Genomic DNA, 26,976 nt, shown 5'->3' on the forward strand with positions numbered 1-26,976 from the left:
CCTCATTGTCTCTGCTGGATGGCAGGCTGCATAGTCACATCATGCAACAACGCATCCTGCCATCTAGATGTAGCAGAGCTAGACCTGTCATGGGACAAATGGATTATTATCTTCTCAGCGGACAGGTGAGGAATATGGTTGTTTATTTTAATTCTCTTACAGGGAACATTGACTCCTAAAATTGCTAATGTGTATCTGACCTTACGCTGTGTTCACACTGATCGTAATGTCAGCGCAGTTTTGAATTTGAAACCGCTTCTTCCCTGAGAAATTGAGCGGTTGTGCAGGAAAGACTTCATCACTTTTGGGGGCTTTATGGGGACTGCTATGTGTGAGTCCAGCCTGAAGTGGAGAAATCTAATCTGCTGTTTCCCTGTAAGGCTATGTGCACACGTTGCGGATTAGGCTTAGGAATTTCTGGTGCAGATTCTGCCTCTCCTGGCAGAAAACACACCTGCGGTTCCGCAGCGTTTTGTGCGTTTTTGCTGCGGTTTTCTTGCGGATTTGCTGCGGTTTTTACCCCTGCGGTTTTCTATAATGGAATGGGTACAAAAACGCCGCAGATTCACAAAAAAAGAAGTGACCTGCTACTTCTTTTAAACCGCAGCGGATTTTCCGCAAAGTGTGCACAACGTTTTTTTTTTTCTCATTGATTTACATTGTACTGTAAATCAATTGCTAATCTGCAGCGTTTCTGCACCTCAAAAAACGCTGCAGATCCGCAGAGAATCCGCAACGTGTGCACATACCCTAAGAACTTCTGCGAGTGACGCCATATGGACGCCAGCAGTGCCTGCACTGTAATCGTCTCCCGGCGCTATGATCGTAAATGGCAAGTGATGCAGGAAACAAATATACCAGTGTATAATGATCGGGGAACCTGGATGGCCACTGCTATGCGAACGGAATAGAATTTTGCATAAGCGACTTGTTTTAGCGGAAAATGTTATACAAGTGGTTGAAGAACGATGTTCAACCAAACTGTTATGATACTACTAACTTTTATATTACAGTGGTTAGCATGCCATAGCAGTGTTATCAATTATGATACAATCCATATGACTTCCAAAAAATTAGGTTTCCAATGTCTTCTGGTCTTGACACCAGCTGTCTCAGCCACCACTGTCCTTATTTGGACCAGTGCTCACGCCACCACTAGACTAAATGAAGTGAGTCTGTCACCAGATTTTACTATATAAACTATATGTTGTTAAATGCGCCTTTTAGACCCAATGAGGCTGATGTATTTACTTTGAAAATCCAGGTATAGTGTGAGCCCATGAGTCGAAGTAAGTTTAGTTTAGCAGTATCTGTATGGACTGTGAGGAGATGTCCTTTTAGGTGGGGTAAAGTCCGTTAAACTTTCATGAAGGATCACACAGCCATTCTGGAATGGATTTTTTACAGTAAATCCAGCATCATTAAGAAAACATGGGCTAGCACTTGGCTGTGTTTTACGGCTGTCTAACTGCACCCTAAGTTTTTTTTGTTTTTTTTTTGTTTTTTTTGTTTTATTTGTTTTTTTTATGTTACTGCTGGAGTGGTGGAGTGGTGCAATTAATCTAAGTTCCCTGTGCCTAGTAATATATATTCATTTGCCATCTTCATCTTTTATCAACGCCACTATTGTCGGTCTTCTGTAAGTTGTGACCTGCTAGATTGCTCCAGTATTTGCTGGGATAGCTGGGAGTCACACCTCAATGTAAGTCTATGGGAGCCAGTTTGACAATCCCATAGACTGGCATTGAGAGCTTGTGACTGTTACCTTAGACTTCAACCACATTTCGACTACACATGTCCGACACATGTATCTCTATCTCTATCTCTCATCGTGATTACCCGCTAATTCCGCCCCCTGCACAGTAGCTCCGCCCCCCAGAACATCACCCCACACAATCCCGCCCCCCACCCCATTACCACACACAATTACCACAGGAGGCTTCGTCCCCACACATTACCAAGAATACCATTGGACACTAGCGAAAATTGCGATATCCCGTTTAAGTTAACAAGAAAACAATTCCCACTTCGTCTGGCTTATTCCATGACAATTACAAAATCGCAAGGACAAACATTCGATAAGATTGGCGTTCTCCTACCTGATCCTGTATTCACACATGGTCAATTATACACCGCATTCTCTAGAGTAACAAGTTGTAAAGGTCTTTCAGTTCAAATTGTACCTGGTAGAAGTCCAGGAAAGATCTTTGAAAATGACTATACATTTAATTGTGTTTACAGAGAAATTTTAACTTAATTTGTTTTGTTATGAAATTTGTTTAGATGCTGGAATGAATAAAAAGTGCACATCTTAGTGTATAAATAAGGATCCCATATTAGTATCACACGGATGTAAAAAAAAAAAATGGACACCGATAAAAGTGTCCAATTTTTTTGGGATGAAAATCAGATTACTCGTCTGAATTCGGCCTTCGCGATATGAAATTAAATCCGCATACTCTTAATAACTTTACACCCACCAATTTAGATTAAAAAAGAAGCCCCAAAACAGTTTTCCTTTTTAAAGGCACATGCAGGATACCTATTATTTCCAGTGCAAGAAGTGGTCACTACTTTGGATCTTTCCCTTATAAAAAGTCCCTTTTGAGTAGCATGGAAACTGCAAAATAATACCAAGACCCCAGCAATATCCTATTGAAGATAATAGGAGCTGAGCCGCAGCTCTTGGCCATGGCTACAACACAGTGAACAGAGCCATGCTGTTTACTGCATAGTTCGCAGCTGATTAATGGGGGTACCAGGTGTAAGACCCACATATTCTAAGGATAGGTGATCATAGGTCAGCAATATTTTATGTCCTGAAAACCATCTTAATATAATTTTTTCCTGCTTTGTTATACATTGCTTTTCCTTAGATATCCATTTTCAGAGACACTGGCCCTTTAATGTACTCAAGGAAAAAGATCATGTCAAATGCTGATTTAATTAGAAGCAGAATTCTCATGCATGTCAAATATGAGGGAGACTCCCTGGATTTCCTGCTATTCGCCAAGTTCTCTTTTTTTGAGTTCAGAAATGTTAGATCGGTTCTCGTTCCACTGTTTATTACTGAACGTATGTGCACAGATGAGCACGGCTTGCAATGCTGGGTGTCGAGGACACAGCGAACAGCCACAGAATAAAGGAAGAACACCGCGGTGTGACCTGATTCTTACACCATGTCATGTTTCACGGTGGAAAATGACAGTAAAAAAACAAGTGTGGTTCCCAGGAATAACAGAAAATCATCTATTGTTATATTTCAGATGACTTCATTGTTACCATAGAAGACTTGTGTTGTGGAAGCTCTATTTTATCAACGTAAATGACTGGTCAAGGAACTGGATCTGCTTTTTTTTTCCAGAAACAGCGCCACATCTGATAATGTCTGGTATTGCAGCTCACACTCATTCACTTGAATTAGGATCTGCGGCAACACCAAGAGCAGACCTAGGACAGATGTAGTGCAGTTTCTGGAAAGAAAAACAGATCCTTTTGGTTCCCGTGGACAACTATTTAGGGCAGAAACATAGATGCAGTTATTGATGCACTTTTTTGAGCCAGGTGGGGACGTCCATACTTGTGAGTCCGCACAGTGAGCGCGGTCAGGATTCTCCGATGCCTATGCCAGAAGCTGGCGGGCTCGTGAGTAAAAGTATGAGACTTGCATACATGCGGTCACATGCCGACTAGACGCGAGCGGCCTTGCTCAATATAAGTGAGCTAGCTATTTCCAGCCAGCTAACGCTCTACACACTCATTGCTATCTAATTAATTGCTGGTGATTAAACTAAAGTAAATAATGACAACATTCAATAGCGCTTATGCAGGTGGTAAATTAACTTTAAAATGAAGTTAATCTATATATATAATTGTCTAAGGGGTACTTCCGTCTGTCTGTCTGTAACTTCCGTAACGGAAATCCCGCGTCGCTGATTGGTCTCGCCAGCTGCCTGTCATGGCTGCCGTGACAATCAGCGACGGGCACAGTCCGATTAGTCCCTCCCTACTCCCCTGCAGTCAGTGTCCGGCGCCCGCATACTCCCCTCCGGTCACCGCTCACACAGGGTTAATGCCAGCGGTGATGGACCGAGTTATGCCGCGGGTAACGCACTCCGCTACCGCTGCTATTAACCCTGTGTGTCCCCAACTTTTTACTATTGCTGCTGCCTATGAAGAATCAAGAGTAAAAATATGTAATGTTAAAAATAATAAAAAAACAAAACCTGCTATACTCGCCCTCCGTAGTCTGCCGAGCGCGGCCTGCCGCCATCTTCCGTTCCCGGCGATGCATTGCGAAATTACCCAGAAGTCTTAGCGGTCTCGCGAGACCGCTAAAGATAGGTTCACATTGCGTTATGGGCGTCCGTTAGACAGACTAGGTTACACCGCGGCATAACGTGGTCGCGGTGTAACGTAGTCCGTTAACGCCGCCATTGAATGCAATGTCGGACGCATCACTAGCGCACGCCCACAATTGCATTAACAGCAGCCCGTTAAACACATACGTTAACGGGCTGCTATTAACGCAATGTGAACCCAGCCCAAGTCATCTGGGTAATTTCGCAATGCATCCTGGGAACGGAAGATGGCGGCAGCCACGCGCACATCGCCAGCACTTCGCTGGATTGGATTCCAGCGGGTCAGTATATAACTATTTTTTATTTTAATTATTTTTTTTTTTTAACAGGGACAGCCCACACTGCTATATACTACGTGGGCTGTGTAATATATCGCGTGGCTGCTATATACTACCTGGCCAGTGTTAGATCCTATGTGGGCTGTGTTATGTACTGCGTGGGCTGTGCTATATACTGCGTGGCCTGTGTTATATACTACGTCGTCTGTGTTATATACTGCGTGGCTGCTATACACTGCGTGGCCTGTGTTATATAGTACGTGGGCTGTTATATACTGCGTGGCCACTGTTATATATTGCGTGGCCTGTATATAACGCATCAGGTATTCTACAATATGTATGTATGTTTGTATATAGCAGCCACATAGTATATAGCACAGGCCACGTAGTATTTGTCTGCTATATACTACATGGCTCCTATATACTACGTGGCCTGTGCTATCTACTATGTGGCTGCTATATACACATACATACATATTCTAGAATACCTGATGCGTTAGAATCGGGCCACCATCTAGTAATAATAATCATTAAAATTCTGAATAATACTAATACATTTTATTCAGTGTAAAGTTAAAACAAACTGGATTCAGTAAGATGTGCGTTTTTTATTCATTCCAGCATCTAAACATATTTGGTTGTTAAATAAACAGCTTGGGGACCCCTCTATTCTTGATAACTATCCTTGCTGAAGTTAACAGCTGAGGGCTGCAGCCCCAAACAGTGAGTTTTTCCTGCCTGGTTATAGAAAATAGAGGGGAACCCACGCCGGATTTTTCATTTATTTATTTATAGAGCAGGTGGCGGCTGATGAATACTCCCATCGGCCGTTCCTGCTGTCACCATTAGCATGTCAAAGTCCCCCATTCCAGATGTATAATCCAAACTTCAGCAGGTTTGTGCAGCAGATAGGCTTCCCTCCCTCAAACAGTATGAACCTACCCTACTACCATCTTCCATCTTGGATGTCTGATGGCACGGTCCGTCATCTCTACTGATCTTTCTGCTAAGGGTCATCTTTACCACCGCAGCCCAGAAGAAGCACCTTCATGAACCTCCAGCCACTGGGTTGGAGTCTTTTCTCTGTGAAATTGTTCCTCAGGATGTGTCATACAGGATGACTACAGTGGGAGGTCTCCGGAGACTTGCACTCACCGCATGCAACATAGGCCATGGCCCCCCAGTGTATCCTAAAACAAGATAGAACACTGATATGAAACGCAGACCTGTCACGAATGAGGACTTGGTAATTTCACTGCCGTGGTCAAATATTCAGTGGTCACCTGAAAAATTGTGTTGCTTAATACAAACTTCTTAAAACTATCCCTCACTGTCCAGTAAAACACGCTACATTGTACTTGACCTAACACATTAGTTTTTTCTATTACAGCTGCTGAAGGAGCGTGGAGTAAATTTTTACATGAGAACAGAGGCCAGAGACATCCGGGGAAGTGATGGACAGGTAGGATTACTAGATGTATCCTCCTCCCTACCAAGCTGCATGCTAGTATTTTGGTGTTATTGTAAGCTTTATTGTATATAGGAGTTGTTTTTGACGTTTTGCCACTTACAAGCTTTTTTAAAAAAAATATGTTTGTGACTTCAAATGCCCAAAAATAATACATGCAGTTTACGTTTCCTACATATTCACCCAAGTGAGGAAGTTAAGTCTAAGTTTTATTGAGGATCATCCAATGTCCATAAAGACTGCATAGTTATATTGATAAATGGGTTTTCCACTGCAATGATATTGGTGGCCTATTCTCAGCATTAGGCCGGGGTCACACTTACGAGTGTAATGCGAGAAACTCGCTCTAGTCTCTCGCATCAATACCTGGCACTGCCGCCGGCACTCTGGATAGGAGCGTGCGGCTGCATGTATTTCTGTGTAGCTGCACGCTCCAGTCCCGTGTGCCGGCGGCCGTGCCAGGTATTGATGCGAGAGACTTGTGCGAGTTTCTCGCATTACACTTGCAAGTGTGACCCCGGCCTAAGTCACAAGCGTGGAGCGCCGACAACTGGCACCACCCTCTGTCACACTGATTTGTGGCCTCTCTTGGGAACTGCAGATCAGCTCCAATTCACATTAATAGAGCTGTTCTTCAATAATCGAAAGCAGTCAGTAAGCAGCGTGACGGAGAGGTTGTGTTCCGCGTTGTCGCACTGACTACATCCATGTGCTGCTAACAGCCAATTATTGTGGGTGCTGGTTGTCAGCCCCCACCAGATGCACTCTTATATGTATAGGTCATCCATTGCAGTGTTGTGGAAAACCCCTTTTAAAGTATTTGAGACGTGTCAGGAGATAGTATTGCTGGGGTTCAGATAATTGAGCACAAGCATTTTGGATTATTTATTGACTTCAATGTAGTTGTCACTGTCAGAGCTTTAAATAAGTGGAACATGGGGGTAATGGGGCTGGGGTATGCTCAAATGCAACTCCATTCATGGGATTCCGCTTTCTAGCAATCGGTTATACTGTATTCCTCCAAGTCGTACCCCACTAATGTAACATTTAGCACCCATCCAATGAGTAAATGATAGATATTGTAGTGCAGTGGTATCCACGCTGTGCAGTGATAAGGCAGTGACCCAGGAAAAGTCAAAGTAAAGTCTCTTTTAATATTCAGCGTACTCACAAACAACATAACTCGGATCCTCCGGATTACAACTAGGAAAACAAAGATAGTCCATGACCGGTTGCCGTGGGCGACTGCACCGCCGTGTACGCTGAGGGTGCCAGGCTTTTTGGTTCCGCTTAGCCCTATGTTGCTTCACACAGGTAGTGCTCTGCAGAGCCGCCTGCTCTGTTTGCTTGCAAGACCAAATCTGACACACCCAACCCTCTGCTGCAAGGGTTCTTACAATAACCTGTGGCCATAGGCCACATGGAAAACCTTGCCTGGGAAGGAAATGGACCACCCCACTACCATCCTGTTGTCTGTTTCAAAAATAAAAGCCCATGACAGGTTTTCCTAAATCTGTCTTGAGCAAATAGCTTGCCCAAAGCCAACACTCACTCTTAGGGCTCTTTTCCATTTGCGAGAAACACGTCCATGTCTCGCATGTGAAAACCAAGCTCTGGTGCCGGCACTCCAGAGCAGAGCGTGCGGCCGCATAGCAACACATGGAGCTGCACGGTCCACTCCAAAGTGCCGGCGCCACAGCTTGGTTTTCACATGCGAGACACGGACGTGTTTCTCGCAAATGGAAAAGAGCCCTAATTCTGCATTGCAACCACAGCTATACCTGTGACTACAGTGCACTCCCACGGCCTTCATATGCTTCTTTGCACATCCTGGGGGACACATAATTGACCCTCTCATATAACACCAGTCAATGCTTCATAATATTTTAAGTTAAAATTTCCCTTTAAGAAACCATACTGTTCTTAAAAGATCTCTTGTGGTGATTTAGTGCATGACAATGACTTGGGGTTCAGTTCCAACCAGAGCAAATATAGAATGGACCGTGCTTTCATCATTTGAACACTAAATAATAATGGATCACAGATAGTGAAGAAAAGTTAATTCCCATAGGACTGGAAAGTATTAAATTCAGGAAATCCCTGATGAAGCGACTGTGCCTACAGCTGTTGGCTGTGAACAAAGCATAGAGTATGTGCTAGGCATGAGTAATCTCGTATTATAGTGTTAGTATATTGCGCTCGGTCTCTGAACCTGAAACCGGCTCATTTTTCATTAACAGGTAAAAGAGGTCATATTGAGAAATGGAATCCAACTTCCTGCTGACGTGGTGGTTGCCGGAATAGGTTTGTGCATCCAAGTAGCCCGCCTACGCCTCCCTTCCTCTTTCCATGGGGTGTGCTCGCTTGTTTGGTTCCATAAATGTTATTGAGCCACAGGTTGAATACTTTTACATTACAGATAAATTTGTTATTTCAAGTCAGGCACATTTGTAGTAAAAGAAGAAAAGTGATAGAACCAATGTGCAGGTAAAGTGCTGATATAGGGTGTACACGGGCTCCGTGCAACTCTGGATAGGGTACATAGCGGTGATATATCACTAATTGCAGTGCTGCTTTCTGGGTACAGTCACTCAGTACTACAGTGCCATACGATGGCGCCATACCACAGCTGATTGCATGCCTACAACGCCTTAGTAAGGCTGCAGTACAGTCTGCTGTCCCCATGATTTATTGATAGTTCAGCTTCCTGCATGTTTAAAGTGAAATTCCATTGTAATCTTCTGTATTCCAGTTTGTCCTCCTCTTCAGGAGCGCACCGTTCCTCAACCTTTTTGTTTGCTGTGTGTCGTGGGCTTACCAGATTGACTGACAGTTCAGGCCAACAGCAACGTCACATTGTTGGTCTGAACATTACACGCCCAATGCTGATATATTCGGCCTCAGATGCATCAGAAGTTCAGCAGGACTGAGGCTAGCAGTGCGCTCCAGCAATCCCGACCAGCATCTACGCAGAGCTTATAGACCAGCTATGAAAGAGCTTGTAAGCGCATCACATGTACAGTCACCATGACTGTTTTGAAGCAGTGGAGGAACATGTGTAGCGCATGTAAGATATTTCTGATATATTGTAATCATGATGCTGGAAGTTCACTAAATCATGTGATCATTTGGTAATGCAGCCCCCAATTTAGGCGATGGCGGATTTGAACTCTTTTCTTTGTGATGTCCTTAGTAGTGATGAGCAAACGTGCTCAGAGAAGCTGTTATCCGAGCGTGCTCTAATAGTATGTTCGAGTCCCAGCGGTTGCATGTCTCACGGCTGTTTGACAGCTGCAACAGTTGCAGGGATTGCCTATCAAACAGGGAATCCCTGCATGTGTTGCGACTGTATAATAGCCGTGAGACATGCGGCTGTGGGGGCTCTAACATATTTTTCAAGCACGCCAAAGACACTCAGTTAGCACCCGAGCATGCTTGGATAACACCTCATCACTAGTCCTTAGATATCATTGCTCTAGTTAATCCCATACTATACCTACGGCCATATTTGTATAGGGCGATCCATACTAAATTGTTTTAAGAACGTTTTCCTCATCATGCGCCATTTTTAGCCTGTCTGAACACTTCCAGATGTCATGTGACCTATGCATGCAGCTAATTGATGTGTATACAGATGTAAGATATATAAGGCATTAACCCAATTTAGGATAAGTACCCAGAGGAAGTCAGCATTTGTGACGCATGTAGACTTTTTTCTCATGTACACATGATGATTTCGGTAGCTGGTGTCAGTGGATGACTATGTGACATATCATCACTGAATTGCTATTTATCTATTGTTCCTGCTGTTTTGTATTTATCTGATGTCTATCATTGATGTGCACTGTCGCCTGTGTTAGTTTTTATGTATCACTGATTGTAGTAGTGATTGCACGTTTGTCATCTTTTGTATTTCTTAGGCCGGTTTCACACATCAGTGTCTCTGGTACGTGTGGTGACAGTTTTCTCACGTACTGGAGACACTGACACACATATATCCATTCAAATGAATGAGTCTATGCACATGTCAGCGTGTTTTCACGGACCGTGTGTCAATGTGCAAAACACGCTGACATGTCCGTTTTCACCCAGACACATGGGCTGCAAAACATGCCACACACATGCACACTGAGAACAGTGCACACTGTCCTCCGTGTGCACAGACGGCCGCTGGCGAAATAGCGCTACTGTAAGCCTCTGTTCCCCGGTGGTTGGTGCTGAACTCCACTTTCATCCATTCTCCCCTGCTCTTCCGGCGAGCAGCGAGAGCAGGGGAGAATGAATGAGTGAAAAACCCAACGTAGGGTCCCCTATGTTTTTAAACCAACCCGACAAAACTCACAGGTGCAGTCTGCTATTCTCAGGCTGGTAAGGGGCCAGGAGTATGGGCCCCCCAACCTGAAAACAGCAGCCCGCAGCTGCCCAGAAAGGCGCACCTATTAGATGCGCCAATTTTGAAGCTTTGCCGGGTTCTTCCCACTTGCCCTGTAGCGGTGGCAACTGGGGTAATGGGGGGTTAATGTCCCCTTCCTATTGTAAGGTGACAATAGGCCCGGCTTAGTAACGGAGAGGTGTCAATAAGACACTTATCCATTACTAATCCTATAGTTAGTAAAGGATTTAATAAACACCACACTGTAAGAAAAAAAGTCTTTTATTGAAATCATACACCACACAGTTTTCCCATCTTTATTGTACTGGTAATCTAAGCGACGCCCTCGGTCTCCTGTAAAAAAAAAAAAGTAATAATAATAAACCAACAATATACCTATACCTGTCTGGCGTTCAGTCAGTCCCGTGCCATAATCCATATCTAGGGGATGGACAGTTTACAACCGAGAGCGGTGCCCGGCTGTAAACTACTGGGGAATGAATGATACACAGCGGACGCAGGCTCAGTAACTAGCGGTGACGTCACGGAGTCTGTGCTCGCTGTCACATGAACACCTGTGACCTCAGGACCGTGGGAGAATGCAAGTGATGAGGTCACTGTGGCAGAGCTTGAACTGCCGTGACCTCATCACTTTCATTCTCCCACGGTCGTGAGGTCGCAGGAGTTCATGCCGGCAGCGAGCACAGATTCAGTGACGTCAACGCTAGTTACTGAGCTTGTGCTCGTTGCTTCTCATTCATTCATTCATTCTCCCCTGCTCGCCTGCCGAGCAGGGGAGAAGGGATGACAGCCGCGTTCAGCACCAGCAGCCGGGGAGCAGCACTTACAGTAGCGCTACTTCCCTGGCGACCGTCCATGTCGTACTGATGCACGGTTGCCACACGTAGTACACACACAGACAAACAGACACTGATTTCTCCGGTACCGGTTTTTCCGGTACCGGAAATATCAGGACGTTTGAAACCAGCCTTATAGTATTATGACCTCCGTTTACCCATGTATGGGTCCTGTGAACATTATCCCTGGAGCCTTATCTTGGGATTGGGTTTGAGTTTCTAACACAAAGTACTTGTTTTTAATTTTTCATTTCTGGGGGCGGGGTGGGGGGGTTGTGTGTATATGTCTTTTTTTCTTTATGTGCTGATCGTACAGTGGGTACAAAAAGTATTCAGCCCCTTTACAATTTTCACTCATTGTTTCATTGCAGCCATTTGGTAGATTTAAAAGTTCATTTTTTTTCATTAATGTACACTCTGCACCCCATCTTGACTGAAAAAAAACAAATGTAGAAATTTTTGCAAATTTATAAAAAAAAGAAAAACTGAAATATCACATGGTCATAAGTATTCAGACCCTTTGCTCAGACACTCAGATTTAAGTCACATGCTGTCCATTTCCTTGTGATCCTCCGTGAGATGGTTCTACTCCTTCATTGGAGTCCAGCTGTGTTTAATTAAACTGATAGGACTTGATTTGGAAAGGTACACACCTGTCTATATAAGACCTCATATCTCACAGTGGATGTCGTGCCAAATGAGAATTGTGAGGTCAAAGGAACTGGCCAAGGAACTCAGAGACAGAATTGTGGCAAGGCACAGATCTGGCCAAGGTTACAACAGAATTTCTGCAGTACTCAAGGTTCCTAAGAGCACAGTGGCCTCCATAATCCTTAAATGGAAGAAGTTTGTAACCACTAGAAATCTTTCTAGACCTGGCCGTCAAGCCAAACTGAGCAATCGCGGGAGAAAATCCTTGGTGAGAGAGATAAAGAAGAACCCCAAGATCACTGTGGCTGAGCTTCCGAGATGCAGTAGGAAGAAAGTTCCACAAAGTCAACTATCACTGAAGCCCTCCACCAGTTGGGCCTTTATGGCAGAGTGGCCCGATGGAAGCCTCTCCTCAGTGCAAGACATATGAAAGCCTGCATAGAGTTTGCTAAAAAAACACATGAAGGACTCCTAGACTATGAGAAATACAATTCTCTGGTCTGATGAGACGAAGATAGACCTTTTTGGTGATAATTCTAAGCAGTATGTGTGGAGAAAACCAGGCACTGCTCATCACCTGCCCAATACAATCCCAACAGTGAAACGTGGTGGCAGCATCATGCTATGGGGGTGTTTTTCAGCTGCAGGGACAGGATGACTGGTTGTCATTGAAGGAAACATAAATGCGGCCAAGTACAGAGATATTCTGGATGAAAACCTCTTCCAGAGTGCTCTGGACCTCAGACTTGGCCGAAGGTTCATCTTCCAACAAGACAATGACCCTAAGCACAAAGCTAAAATAGCAAAGGTATGGCTTCAGAACAACTCTATGACCATTCTTGACTGGCCCAGCCCGAGCCCTGACCTAGACCCAATTGAGCATCTCTGGAAAGATCTGAAAATTGCTGTCCACCAACGTTCACCATCCGACCATACAGAACTGGAGAGGATCTGCAAGGAAGAATCGCAGAGGATCCCCAAATCCAGGTGTGAAAAACGTGTTGCATGATTCCCCAAAAGACTCATGGCTGTACTAGCTGAAAAGGGTGCTTCTACTCAATACTGAACAAAAGGTCTGAATACTTATGACCATGTGATATTTCAGCTTTTCTTTAATAAACTGGCAAAAATTACTACATTTCTGTAAAATTCTGTATTCAGTCAAGATGGGATGCAGAGTGTGCATTAATGAGAAAAAAATTTACTTTTTTGAATTTACCAAATGGCTGCAGTGAAACAGAGTGAAAAATTTAAAGGGGTCTGAATACTTTCTATACCCACTGTATATTTCTTAAACATTAGCTAACACTATATACTATAAACGTGTGGAGTCCACTCCTTCTCATTACACTTAGGCTGTCCAATTCCATTGGTAAGAAACTGCAAAAAATACAATTAAAACTTCTGGAGAATGAGGCAAAATTTTTATAAGTGCATTGCAAAGCTCCTTGTTTATACAAATGTACCCATCTAAGAAGACATGCATATGGTTGTTTTGGAGTATTGCTGATTCATGCATTTTAATAAAAACATGACTTTGTTGTCTTCCTCTTAGGTGTGACTCCTGTGTCCAACTTTCTGAAAGGCAGCAGAGTTGCGATGGATACAAAGGGAGCCATCTATGCCGACCAGGTGTGTTTTATATTCCAGCCTCTGCTAAATACCATTATTGAGCAGTATCATTTACCTTTTATTTTATTTGAGGCAATAGTTCACATTTTATTTCCTTTTCACAATCACTTCTCTTTTTGTCTTCTAATGAGTGATCCAGTTGTAAATTGAAAGGATTCTTGGCAAAAGTCCTAATTTAGCTGGAACAGTGCTGTGAACTGGGCTGTAAATAGCAGAGCCGAATAAAGCCTTATGCAGAAGTCGGAGTTTTGGGGGAGAGGTTGGGGTTGACACTAATTTGATAAAAAAAGGCATAAAAGCCATCCCACCGTGATAAGGCGCACCCAATCAGGAAGGTCCTGTCTCTAGTGTTAAATCTCAATAGACACTGGTTTCTCCCCAACCCACAATTCATTGTCACACTATTAGGGACTTGGCACCCTTCTCCAACTCCCAATTCATTTTACATCCATATCGAACGCCCCCCCTCCCTTTGTTCATAAGTCCCAGACACAGATGCATAATGAAGTAGAGCCTATAGGGGAGGGTAGGTCTGCTGCAAGGTGTACAACACACTTTGGGGTCCATTCTCCGGCTGTCCCCCCACTTCGTCCCTTCTGTTGGTAAGCTTGGCCTTCTGTCTATCAGACTCTTTTCACTTGTTATAGGATTTAGTAATAGTTAAGACATATTTTTGGGATGTCGGTGGTCATGACTATATACATGTTGTGCAGCTGGCTTACTATTTATCTGTTACTAATTTACATTATTAAATTATGGGGTTTTCCTCTTTTGGGGCGTTGTGGGTGGCTCTCAGCATTTGACTGGCGTCATCTTGTAAGTGTGTTACTCTATGATGCAAACAAATTTTAACTTTTATATGAATTATTAATCAAATAAACTTTGTTACTTATTTTTCATCGATGCTCCGCATGTTCTCCTTATTTACATGAAGTGTGTACAACAGCCTAGATCAATCACGATAAAGACAGATAAAATGGCTTGCATAACCAAGCGCACACGGCAATGCATCTGTGTCTGGGCCTGTTTCGCCCTTCATCCGTGGTTGCTGGTTTGGCAGTGTGGATGTCAGATCTGAAATGTCTGGATGTCTTGTCCAGACAGGGTCGGCCTTTATCTGCGCTTGCCCTTTTTGGCGCCATGGGAGTGTTTCAGAAATGCTTCAGGTACATTTGCATTTAATATAGTCTTGGTTTTAATACATTTAGAAGGCCATAATGGCACAGCGAATATAAAAAACATAGAGTAGGACTCCTGCTATCTGAGAATGCCATGACGTGGTGGGGTAGCTCAAAGAATTGATCAATTGTTTGCTAAATGTCTCAGTTTAAAGTACAGTTAGAAATCAATATGTGCATATGCACTTTATGTATTGCGTGCTAACCATAGGCAGCGCTGGCTCCTGGGATGTTTTATTCCATTATAAGTCCCCCTTACTCCCATTACAATCCCTCACATCCCTCATTGTCCTCTCGACCACATCCCCCATTGTTCTCTCCCCGACATCCCCCATTGTCCTCTCCCCCACCTCCCATTGTCCTCTACCACACCTGCATCATTGTCCTCTCACCTACCCCTCTCATTGTTTTCTCCCCCACATCCCATCATTGTCTTCTTGCCCACTTCCATCATTGTCTTCTCCCCAGTGTATTGAGAAAAAAAAAACACTCGCCTCTCTGTCCGTTCCCCCACAGCATCACTTCTTTCTTCGTCGCCAGGAACTTTCTATATGAAAGTTTCTAAAGAAAGCATTGGGCCAACACCAGGAACAGCTGATCCACAAAGTGTTGGGTATCGCACCCTCACCGATCAGACATTGATCACCTATCCTAAAGAGGGCTGACTGGAGGGCGGACATGGCACGCAGACCGCCGTCATCCAGTAGAAATACCTTGTGTGGATGCTGACACTGGAAGAGAGATGAGCTCGGCAATCAAGCGGGCCAGCCATCCATCATCCTCCTTCTGTGTATGGGTCCACAGGGCTTCCAACAGTTAAGGATCCATCCTTCTTCCACCAATCTGAACAGAGATGGCACTGGATCCCAGGACTCTGGAAGAAGAGGAGGTGTATACCAGTGGAAGCAGCTGTGTATGGCGCAGAAAAGCTTTTGGCTATTAGAGAGTGCATGCTCCACAGTCTGGGGAACAACAATTAACCGTTTAGTGCCCACCATGTTTATTAATACTTAATCCTCCTTAATTGCATATATGAAAATTAAATTTCCAAACGTGAATAACCCCTATAATAATGAGCAGTATCCATTACCTGGCACTGAATGGAATTCATATGCTCTAGTTTTTGGTAGCACATCTTGGGGTGTGTGCACATGGCGTCTTTTGAACATTGACGTGTCCGCATTTTGTCCTGTTGGAAGATGCTTTAGGATATCTCTGGCGTTGTTGTTCCTCATGTGTGCTTTCTAACAGCTCATTGGACGTTTCTTGTTACTGGGCGTCTTTGTTTTTTTTAATTTTACATAAAAAAATAGTTGCAGATTCCAAGCGGAAGCTGCCTGAAAAATGGTCGTCACTTCTTTTAGCCTCTTCATCATTTTCAATGGCTGAAACGGTGAAGTGACATGATGTTACGTATATACAGCAATTTCAAAACGACGTGCTGTGCATATGTTCATTCATTTAGACTTTTCTTATAGCGCCTTTTCAGGGGGGTAATAGACGGAATGCACCTGAAGAAGACATCTTATACACACACTCGTGGACTCCTTTCACGTTTGAGAGATTAATTCCCTTGTGCCAAAGACTGATCCTTCTCCGGAACAGGAGAGAAATGCCAGAGAACGATGTGGAAGGGGCTTTGTGTTTAAGACAATACATGTTACTTTCGGGCAATTTCACTGCACCTTTTGTCCTTGGTTTCTAAAGACCGGAACGCAACTGGGGCAATATCAGGAAAGTAGAAAAATATCCAATTTGCTGTGATGCATTACTGATTCAGCAGCAAATATACCTGCAGAGCTTGTGGCCCAGATTCCGGATAGATGACTCAGATTTTCATGTGTAGCCCCATTCTTTGCAATGTTTAAACAGACATTTACATGGAGGGATGTTTGCTGTTCTCTGTCCGTCTAGTTTCAGTACACCAGAGAACCTGATGATAGCGATGGTTTAATGCTGTTGTAAAAGAATCCTATTTCCGTAAGAAGAAAATGTGCAGTCGAAAATTACTGTGCAGGATGAGAATGATAGGCACTCCATTGCGACAAACCATTCTCAGACAGATATTTATAGTAAGGGATGATTGCTGTACCTCTGCTCTGTATTGTTTTTCTCTAGTTCATGCGTACCAGTGTTCCTGACGTCTATGCTGCTGGGGACGTTGTATCGTTTCCGCTTGCCATGATGGATGGACATAGGGCCAATATCGGACACTGGCAGATGGCTCACGCTCATGGTATGTTGTTTTTTTATAAATTATTCTGAAATGTTTGCCATTTATCACAAAAAGGTTCATTTCACACTTTCAGCTTTGTTTGCACAGTAACTTTCCATTTGAGACACTCTGAGCAAAAAGGTTTGCCTTGCATACATTAGTTGTTATACATTTCTAGACGGCTTAATCGCACTAGGATTGCAATCTACTAGTATATTATACAGTGCACGGATGGATAGAATGGCCTGCTGTGTATGGATAGGGCTGAATTATGCAAGTCCTTGCAAAGCTGATGACAGCGTTCGTAATGCTGATACTAAAACCCATCCATAAAAGGTAGGTTTTCGGGTTTCCTTCTAAGAAAATATACAGTGCCTTGAAAAAGTATTCATACCCCGTGAACTTTTCCACGTTTATACCCACAAACAAAAATGTATTTTATTTGGGATTGTATGTGATAAAGTAGCAAGTATTTGTGAAGTGTAAGAGAAATAATATATGATTTTCAAATAATATTAACCCCTTACCGACCTCCGCCGTACTAGTACTGCGGAGGTCAGATCCCCTGCTTTGATGCGGGCTCCGGCGGTGAGCCGGCATCAAAGCCGGGATATGTCAGCTGTTTTGACATGTGCTGACATGTGCCCGGAATAGCGGCGGGTGGAACCGCGATCCACCCGCCGCTATTAACTAGTTAAATGCCACTGTCAATCGCTGACAGCGGCATTTAACTACCGCTTCTGGCCATTGGTCCAGAAATGAGCGCATCACCGACCCCAGTCACATGATCAGGGGTCAGCGATGCGTGGGCATAACAACCAGAGGTCTCCTTGAGATCTCTATGGTTGCTGATGCCGGATTGCTGTGAGCGCCACCCTGTGGTCGGCGCTCATAGCAATGCAGTAAATCTACTACATAGGGGCAATCTGAGGATCGCTCCTATGTAGCAGAGCCAATCGAGTTGTGCCAGCTTCTAGCTGGAGCATGGAGGCTATTGAAGCATGGCAAAATTAAAAAAAAAAAAAAAAGTTTTAAAAAATATGAAAAAAATAAAAAAAATATAAAAGTTTAAATCACCCCCCTTTCGCTCCAAAATCATATCGCCCTATCAAACCTACACATATTTGGTATCGCCGCGTTCAAAATCGCCCGATCTATCAATTAAAAGAAAAAAGGATTAACCTGATCGCTAAACGGCGTAGCGAGAAAAAAGTTAGGAACGCCAGAATTACGTTTTTTTTTGTTTCCACCACATTGCATTAAAATGTAATAAAGGGCGATTAAAGAACGTATCTGCACCAAGATGACATTATTAAAAATGTCAGCTCGGCACGCAAAAAATAAGCCCTCACCCAACCCAACATTACGAATAATGGAGACGCTACGGGTATTGGAACATTGTGCAATTTTTTTAAAGAAAAGTTTGGAATTTGTTTTACTACTTAGATTAAACATAACCTAGACAAGTTAGGTGTCTATGAACTTGTAATGACCTGGAGAATCATAATATCAGGTCAGTATTAGCATTTAGTGAACCTAGCAAAAAAGCCAAACAAAAAATAAGTGTGGAATTGCATTTTTTTGCAATTTCACCGCACTTGGAATTATTTTCCCGTTTTCTAGTACACGACATACTAAAACCAATGATGTTGTTCAAAAGTACAACTCGTCCCGCAAAAAATAAGCCCTCACATGGCCAAATTGACTGAAAAATAAAAAAGTTATGGCTCTGGAAAGGAGGGGAGCGAAAAACCAAAACGCGAAACCGAAAAAGGGCAAGGTCTTGAAGGGGTTAAAAATATAAATCTGAAAATTGAAACGTAAATTTGTATTCAGCCTCCTTTAGTCTGATATCCCTGAATAAAATCCTGAGTGACCAATTGCCTCCATAAGTTACATAAGTAGTAAATTGAGTCCTCCTGTGTATAATTTATTCTCTGTATAGCTACAGCTGTTCTGTAAAGGCCTCAGAGGTTTGTGAGAACATTAGGGATCAAACAGCATCATGAGAACTATGGAACACAAAAGACAGTTCAGGGATACAGTTGTGGAGAAGAGTAAAGCAGGGTTAGGTTATAAAAAAATAGCCCAAGATCTGAATATTTAATTGAGCACTGTTCAATCCAGAAATGTAAGGAATATAGCAAAACTGCAAACCTACCAAGAAATGGCCATCCACTTAGAATGACATCCCAAGCAAGGAGATCACTAATTGGAAAAGAGGCCAAGAAGCCCATGGTCACTCCATAGGAGCTGGAAAGTTCCACAGCTCAGGTGGGAAAATCTGTCCACCGGACATCTATTAGTTGTATAGTCCACAAATCTGTCTTTTATGCAACAGTGGAAAGAAGAAAGCCATTTTTAAAAACAAGCTATAAGAAGTAGTGATGAGCGAGTATGCTCGTTACTCCGAGTTTCTCTGAGCATGCTCTGGTGGTCTCCGAGTATTACATTGTGCTCGGAGATTTAGTTTATGCTTGAATACATGTGGGGATTGCCTGTTTGTTAGGGAATCCGCACATCATGCAGCTGCATCGACATAAACTAAATCTCCGAGCACAACAAAATACTCAGAGACCACCCGAGCATGCTCGGAGAAACTTGAGTAACAAGCATACTAGCTCATCACTAATAAGAAGTCCTGTTTGCAGTTTGCAAAAAAATAATGTAGGAGACATACCTAGCATGTGGAATAAGGTGCTCTGGTCAGATAAGACCAAAGTAGAATTTTTTGGGCTAAATGCAAAATGCTAGATGTGGCAGATGACTAATACTGTACATTATCCTGAAAACACCATCCCCACTGTCAAACATGGTGGTGGCAGCATCATGTTGTGAGGATGCTTTCCATCAGCAGGGACTAGTCAAAAGATGGATAAAACTAAATACAGGGAAAACCTGTTACAGGCTGCAAAAGACTTGAGACTGGGGCATATGTTTACTTTCCTGTGGGACAACGACCCTAAAAATACTTCTTTGATCTAAATTATTCTGTTGTAGCTCTAGAAGATTCATGTGTTTGAATGGCCCAATTAAAGTCCAGACCATTTAAAGCGAACCTGTCACCAGGTTTGGTCACTATAAGATACGGCCTCTGCCTTTCAGGGCTTATCTACAGCATTCTAGCATTCTTCTGAAAGTTAGAGAAAACCATTTGTATGCTAAGTTGGAGAAGTGCTCGTTCTTTGTACAGGAATGGTCTTTTTTGGGTTTGATTGTCTCTTGTGAGGGATTTCGCATGGATGTGAAAAAAGTCCAGGCTATTATGGATTGGGTTCAACCTCCTGATTTAAAGGGTTTGCAATGCTTTATGGGCTTCACAAATTACTATCGAAAGTTCATTAAGGGTTTTTTGAAGGTGGTTAAGCCCCTGACTGATCTCACACTCAAGGGGGCTGATGTTAACAATTGGTCTACATCGGCAAAAAATATTTTCTGACTTTAAAAAAGTGTTTTTTATTTCCACCCCAGTGTGGGTCCAGCCAGACCCGTGTAGACCTTTTATCGTGGAGGTCAACATTTCTGAAGTGGGAGTAGGGGCAGTGTTGTCTCAGGGTCCTGCTACGCTGACCAACCTCAAACCTTGTGCCTTCTTTTCCAGAAAGTTCTCTTCCACCGAGAGAAATTACGATGTGGGGAATAGAGAGCTTCAGGCGGTCAAGTTGGCCTTTGAAGAATGGAGGCATTTTTTGGAGGGGGCTGTTCATCCTGTCACCGTGATCACTGATCACAAAAATTTTACCTTCATCGAGTCTGCCAAGAGACTGATCCCCAGGCAGGCCCAGTGGTCGCTTTTTTTTCCAGTTTCAATTTTCTATAACCTTCCGTCCAGGGTCTAAGAATGTTAAGGCAGATGCATTGTCCCGAAGCTTTGATCCGTTGTCTCCTCCATTCTTCAACCAGGGGTGGTGGTGGCTGAAATCTCATCCGATTTGGAGAGAGAGAGATTTTTGAGGCCCAGGCTCTGGCTCCAAGTAATAAACCTGTGGGTAAATTGTTTGTACCGGCACACTTCAGTCTTAGACTCCTGCGGGAGTTTCATGAGTCTATATTGAGTGCTCATCCTGGAATTTCAGCCACCCGGGAGGCAGTTGCTAGGATTTTCTAGTGGCCCTCTTTTGTTGCAGATGTTAAAAGGTTTGTGTCTGCATGTGTGGTTTGTGCCCGTTCTAAAAACTCTCATTGCTGGCCGACCGGGGAATTGGTGCCTTTGCCAATTCCGGATAGACCATGGACACATTTGTCCATGGATTTTATCACTAATTTCCCTCCATGTGCAGTTTGTCGCCAAGTTTTGGAGGGCTTTTTGTAAGAAGTTGGGAATTGCTCTGCCTTTTTCCTCTACCTATCATCCGGAGTCTAATGGGCAAATCGAATGCACTAACTCTGAGATGTTTGGCATCTTCCAGACAGGAGGACTGATGTGATGCATTACTTGTGGCAGAGTTTGCTTTCAATGGTCGTATGAGTCAGTCTACAGGAATGTCTCCCTTCCTGGTCAATTATGGGGAGTTTGATTTTTGGGGAGTTTTCTCGCATAGACTCAGGCTGTCCAGGGGCGGAGGGTACGGTACAACGCTTAAAGACCCTGTGGGTGGAAGTTCAGCGAAGCATCACCAAGACACAGGGAAGGCTTAAATTTTTTGCGGACAAGAGAAGGGGATTGGGTCCCGCGTTCCTTGTGGGTGAGAAGGTATGGTTATCCACCTGCAATATTAAGCTCAAGGTTCCCTCAGCCAAACTGGGTCCTAAGTTCATTGGCCAATATAAAATTGTGGAGGTCGTCAACCTGGTGGCTTACAGGTTACATCTTCCCTCCTCCTGCAAAATATCTAATGTTTTTCACAGGTCCCTTCTGAAACCATTGAGAGCGGTTGAGGAGGACTCCTCATCCATCAGTCCTTCTGTATTGGTGGAGGGCCATCTGGAATATGAGGTGGGACGCATCGTTGATTCTCTGTGGGTTCCCTGGAATCTGCAGTATTTGGTGCACTGGAAGGGGTATGGCCCAGAGGATCGGTCTTGGTCTTGGTTCGAGATTTTCATGCCAGGCATCATGAGAAGCCAGAGGGTTTGGTGGCTCCCCCTTAGGGGGGTACTGTCATGGTTGTGGACAGGGTTCCTTCCCTGTCCTATCAGGGTTAATTTTGTGTGGCCTCCTTTTGGTATGGGGAGGGCTATATTTACCCGCCTTCGTCTCGTGATCCTTGTCAGTGATACATCTGTTCTGGCTGTGTGTGTCTGACGCCCTGGTGTGCTTGCATACTGTGCAGTCCATTTGCCTTCTCGTGTATGATCCGGTCCGTGTTCTCGTTCTGTGCATTGCTTTGTGATTCCGTGCTTACTGTCTGTTTCTGGCTCTGACCTTTGGCTTGGTAATCTTACTAATCTCCTGTCTGCCCCGTTTGTACTGCACCGCTATCTCCGGCTACCTGACCTTTTGCTATGTCCTGACCAATCTCAGCGTCTCACTCTTTAGTACTTCATCAAACCTCTTGGTTTGACTTCGGCATGTTCAGACTACTCTCTGGTTTCGCCGGTCACTGCCGCTTCTAGGCGTCTAGCTCTGCCTCCGGACCCTCCCTCGGTGGTCCGTGTTTCAGGTCCTGTGCTCTGGCAGGTAAGCTCACCACAGTGCTCCCCTCTCACCCCCCTGTCCTTCTGTATCGTGCACAGACGCCTGCTGTAAGTCTGCAGCAGGGTTCTTGATATTGGGCAGTCCGATTGGCGTCACAGGTCCGGGTCCGGTACCTCACGTGTTCTTATGATTGCCGCCCTCCTGTTTGCTTCATGGCTCCCCGGCACAGGTGTACTTATCTGCCCTATTGAGGGCAGAGGAAAGCACTGCAGTGCGCAGGCGCTAGGCCTCTCTGACCTTTCCGGCACCTGCGCACTGCAGTACTTTGCTCTGCCCTCAACAGGGCAGATAAGTATGCCTACACAGGAGCGCAATGCCGGGGTCTCCTAAAGCAAGCAGGAGGGCGGCGAGAATAAGAAGATGGTAGGCGCCGGACCTGCGACGCCCATCGGACCGGACTGCCCCCCGGGTGAGTATAATAAAACTTATTTTTCTCATCTTTCCGGTCGGATCAGGGGCTTATCTACAGCATAATAGAATGCTGTAGATATGCCCTGAAAGGCGGTGGCCGTATCTTATAGCAGCCAAACCTGGTAACCGGTTCACTTTAAATCTGCATCAAGACTCTCCATGCAATCTTACTGAGCTAGAGCTAGTTTTCAATAGAAGAATGGTCAAAAACTTCAGTTCTAGATGTACAAAGCTGGTAGAGACATACCCCAAAAGACTTGCAACAGTAATTGCAGTGAAAGGTGGTGCTACAAGGTATTGGCTCTTGGGGCTGTATACAAATGCACACGACTTATATTTTTAAAATAATTAGAAAACCATGTATCATTTCCCTTACACCTCACAAATACTTGTTACTTTGTGTTGGTATATCACATAAAATCCAAATAAATATAAAAGTTAAAGTCGCTTGAAGCTGCAGCACAATTTGCCTGTCTCACTGTGCTGAAGGCTCATTACTCCGACACTCCCTTCTCCATAGAGTTTAGGAGGCATTTTCTGATGCCTCATTGTGCTGGCAGTCTTCCTTGATTTGAACAGGATGGATATGAGCTGTGGTTTTTTTCCAAAGTGGATGATGAGTTCATGAGACAGGCGGAAAGGAAGCAGTGGCTCATAAGTAGAAAAATAAGTATATTTATTGGATACGTTGCATTAAAAAGTTCCTAATATAGTTGCTCATAGCATGTACTATTGATTTATGTAAAGCGTCTATTTACACGTTACGCTATAGTTGTACCTGAAAATGCAATCAAGGAAGTTAGGGAGCCAAACCTGCACTACAATTGGTCTACTGTCCAGCTTCCATGATTGGGCAGTCAGTGTTTGGTTTTTTTTTTTACCTGAAAAGGCTGTCCTAAAATTATAGCACTTGTTTGGCAAAAAAAAAAAAAACGGCAATCGGGTACACTGAGAAATAATCAAATGTAGCCTTTGAAGTTTATAAATAATAAAAAAAAAGTTTTGGATGACAGACACAGAAGAGGCAAAATTAAAGGTATTAAGCCTATGGCTTCAAACAACTACTGGTTGTAACTGTGAGAGAGCCAGGGCCGTAGTCATAGCTGAGGATTGCGGTATATCAGTGCCCTGGCCTCCCATCACATATATACAGTGTCCATTTCCCTGCATACCTGTGTCTTTTCTCACTGCGCCATCATGGTCTTCTCTGCGTTGCTGGAAACTTTCTGTAATCGGTTTCACATTAATTGCCACACAGTCCATTGCTACTTTTAACTGAACAACTTTATTGGCTTCAGGACACAGCACATCCATATTCATTACAGCATCATCAACCGGTTCCATTATGCACACTTCTTCCTCTTTCCCTGCACTCCTCTCCTTGTCATACAGCACGTGCCCGTGACGAACCATATAATACGGTCCCTCAGCATCCTCCCTGTCCAGACTTGCTTGGCTTGAGGATTCCCTCAGCCGTTTTGCACCGAATCTGAGGACATCTGCCCATTCTATAAGCTGCCACATGGTGAGCGACCTGCACGTCTGTACTGCCGTGTTATTCCTTTCAGCTCCAGTTCTCACTAAATGCTGTCACTGCTGCTGTTCTGCTATATTTCTGGCCTGCTGATGGTCTGGTCTACTGGCCCTGGAAAGCTGGGCTTCTTTCTTGGCAAAGTTACGTGGCCACTGTGTTGTCCTGGGCATTAAGCCCATCTAGACTGTCTGGGCACTCAGGCCCTCCTGAGCTGTTCGGCTCCCAGGCCACACTGAGCTAAAAACAGGAAGCTCACTAAATTATCCCACAGTGGCCCCTCCTATAGTAAACTATGTACAGTGTATGAACTAACTAGAGCCTGTCAGCACTCCATCTAGAGGACTACAGGGGTACTGCACATTCCCTATGTAAAAACTATTATACATAGCAAGACAAGTATGAATATTTATACAAATATAAGCAAAGGGGATATTAACACTAAAGAAGGGAGTGGAGTATTACACGGTCCCGTACACCCCTTACATAACAAACCCATTAGCACTAATAATTAGCTTTTACAGTCAGGATATACATTTGGCCCTTCTGTTTAGCAGAAATCAATGAGCAGCCTGGTACTTGCCCTTGGAGATGGGGAAGACTAAGATGACTTGGATCCAAATAGAGAATCACAAACAGAACCAAAAGTTAAGCCTGGGTTAACAAAGTCAGTATCCAGAGTCAAGCTGATTTCACAGGCAGAGAATAGATGAAAAGTCAAATTTCCTATTGTAATGGGTTTCCAGAGGATAGTTCCGAGGAATGGTCAGGAATGGCCGAGCTAGAACACAAAATATTTAATGTATTTGCACCAGGTAAGACAGGAATATACAAGAACCGGCAACTGATATTGCAGTAAGTAGCTGAGATGGGGAGTGAAGTCCACCCTGCAATAAGTCAGCTGATGAGCTTTCCTGATTGGTCAGTCAGTAAGGCACACACATTGACCAGAAGCTCCTTGTGGCAAGTTTGCTGAGTGGATTGGTGCATTTTATGCATGTGTTGCCCAACATATTTGTGAGCACTGCAAATCTGTGGCAAATAATGTTCACTACAAAAGTATTTATGGTTTGCTACCAAATGCTGTCATGGGACCTTTCACACGGATATTTGAATTCCTATTTTTTTCATGAACCTATACACAGTTGCTCATTCAGAGGTATTGTACGATTTGATCAGTATGTGACCTGCAGGGTCTGCTGCCATTTTACAATCACAAAACCTTATTTATAAACATATCCTCTTCCGCCCCAGCCAATGACCACAAATTCTTCCCATCCTTTCATAAACCAATTTAATCTTGGACTTTATCCAGAGCACACAGTACCTTTTATGATTTGGGCATTAGAAAATCCTTTCTGCTGACGTTGGTATTGTACCTGCCTTCAAGGACAGAAGAACAGGATTGTTCTTCTCACCACCCACAAAGATTTTTCCCAATCGTTTTTACAAACCTCAGTGAAATAATCTGCAACATTACACCAGATTTATCGTTGCTCCAAGACTTACCATGTATTTCCATGGCTGTGTACATACAAAGTGGAGGAGGAGGGACATTCAAAGCTACATTGTTCAGCCAAAGGAGTGTAAGGTGGAGCTTTTCTTCTTGTAGAGAGTGACAGACTGGTGTAAGGAGACTTATAGGCCATGCAATTTAAATATGCAAATGTCCTTTCATAGGATCTCTAGCATCACCTATTTTATGTAGCCTTCCTAAATGTCAATATCGACCCTTTACCGAGCCTTGCCACATTGCTTAGGATAAACAGCTAAATCAGACACTTCATTTGCACACATGTACAACTTCTTATCCTAGGTCATTTGGCAAGGCTTTTTAAACAATTGAAATTGATTTTTCAGAATGCTACATCCAATAGGTGGTGGCAGAGTTCAAGTTCTCTTCTCTAAAGAGGCTACTTTGCATATTTCAATTCCTAGAGAAGATTTGCATGGCATATAACTCTCCTTAAACTCATTTGATACTCTCCACTAAGAAACCTTCCTGTTTAGACCGCCTGTCAGAGGTCTCTTAGGCTACTTTCACACATCAGGTTTTTTGTTTCAGGCACAATCCGGCAAGTTTTGAAAAAAAAAACGGATCCTTTTTTTATTTTACGCCGGATTCATTTTTTTCTGACAGAGTTGTATTAGTGCCGGATTGCTCCTGATGGCCAGACATTTCATCGTTTTTTTTCCAGATCCGTCCAAATAGTCGCTTCCGGCGGACGGAGAAAACGTCCAGAGGAACGGCGAAAAAAAGTGCACAGTGACGGAGCCGGCCAAAAACGTGTGAAACGATTAATCCGGCCTCCGGATATCTCTCTCTCTGTCTCTCTCATTCTGCCTGAAACAAAAAAACCTGATGTGTGAAAGTAGCATTACCT

The 26,976-nt window shown here is 43.8% G+C and overlaps 1 protein-coding gene across 5 annotated transcripts in view; it reads left to right on the forward strand.

Moving 5' to 3' along the window:
* LOC138672905 (apoptosis-inducing factor 3-like) overlaps positions 1 to 26,976 on the forward strand; it is a 158,954-nt gene that overhangs the window by 104,662 nt on the left and 27,316 nt on the right. For all 5 annotated transcript variants that reach the window (XM_069761347.1, XM_069761351.1, XM_069761348.1 and 2 more), the window contains 4 exons: positions 6,030 to 6,101; positions 8,348 to 8,411; positions 13,543 to 13,619; positions 16,916 to 17,033. In XM_069761347.1, coding sequence (XP_069617448.1) covers positions 6,030 to 6,101; positions 8,348 to 8,411; positions 13,543 to 13,619; positions 16,916 to 17,033 — 331 coding nt within the window. The remainder of the gene's footprint in view (positions 1 to 6,029; positions 6,102 to 8,347; positions 8,412 to 13,542; positions 13,620 to 16,915; positions 17,034 to 26,976) is intronic.

The sequence above is a fragment of the Ranitomeya imitator genome, chromosome 3 (assembly GCF_032444005.1).
Source record: "Ranitomeya imitator isolate aRanImi1 chromosome 3, aRanImi1.pri, whole genome shotgun sequence".
In the NCBI taxonomy this organism is placed as follows: domain Eukaryota; kingdom Metazoa; phylum Chordata; class Amphibia; order Anura; family Dendrobatidae; genus Ranitomeya; species Ranitomeya imitator.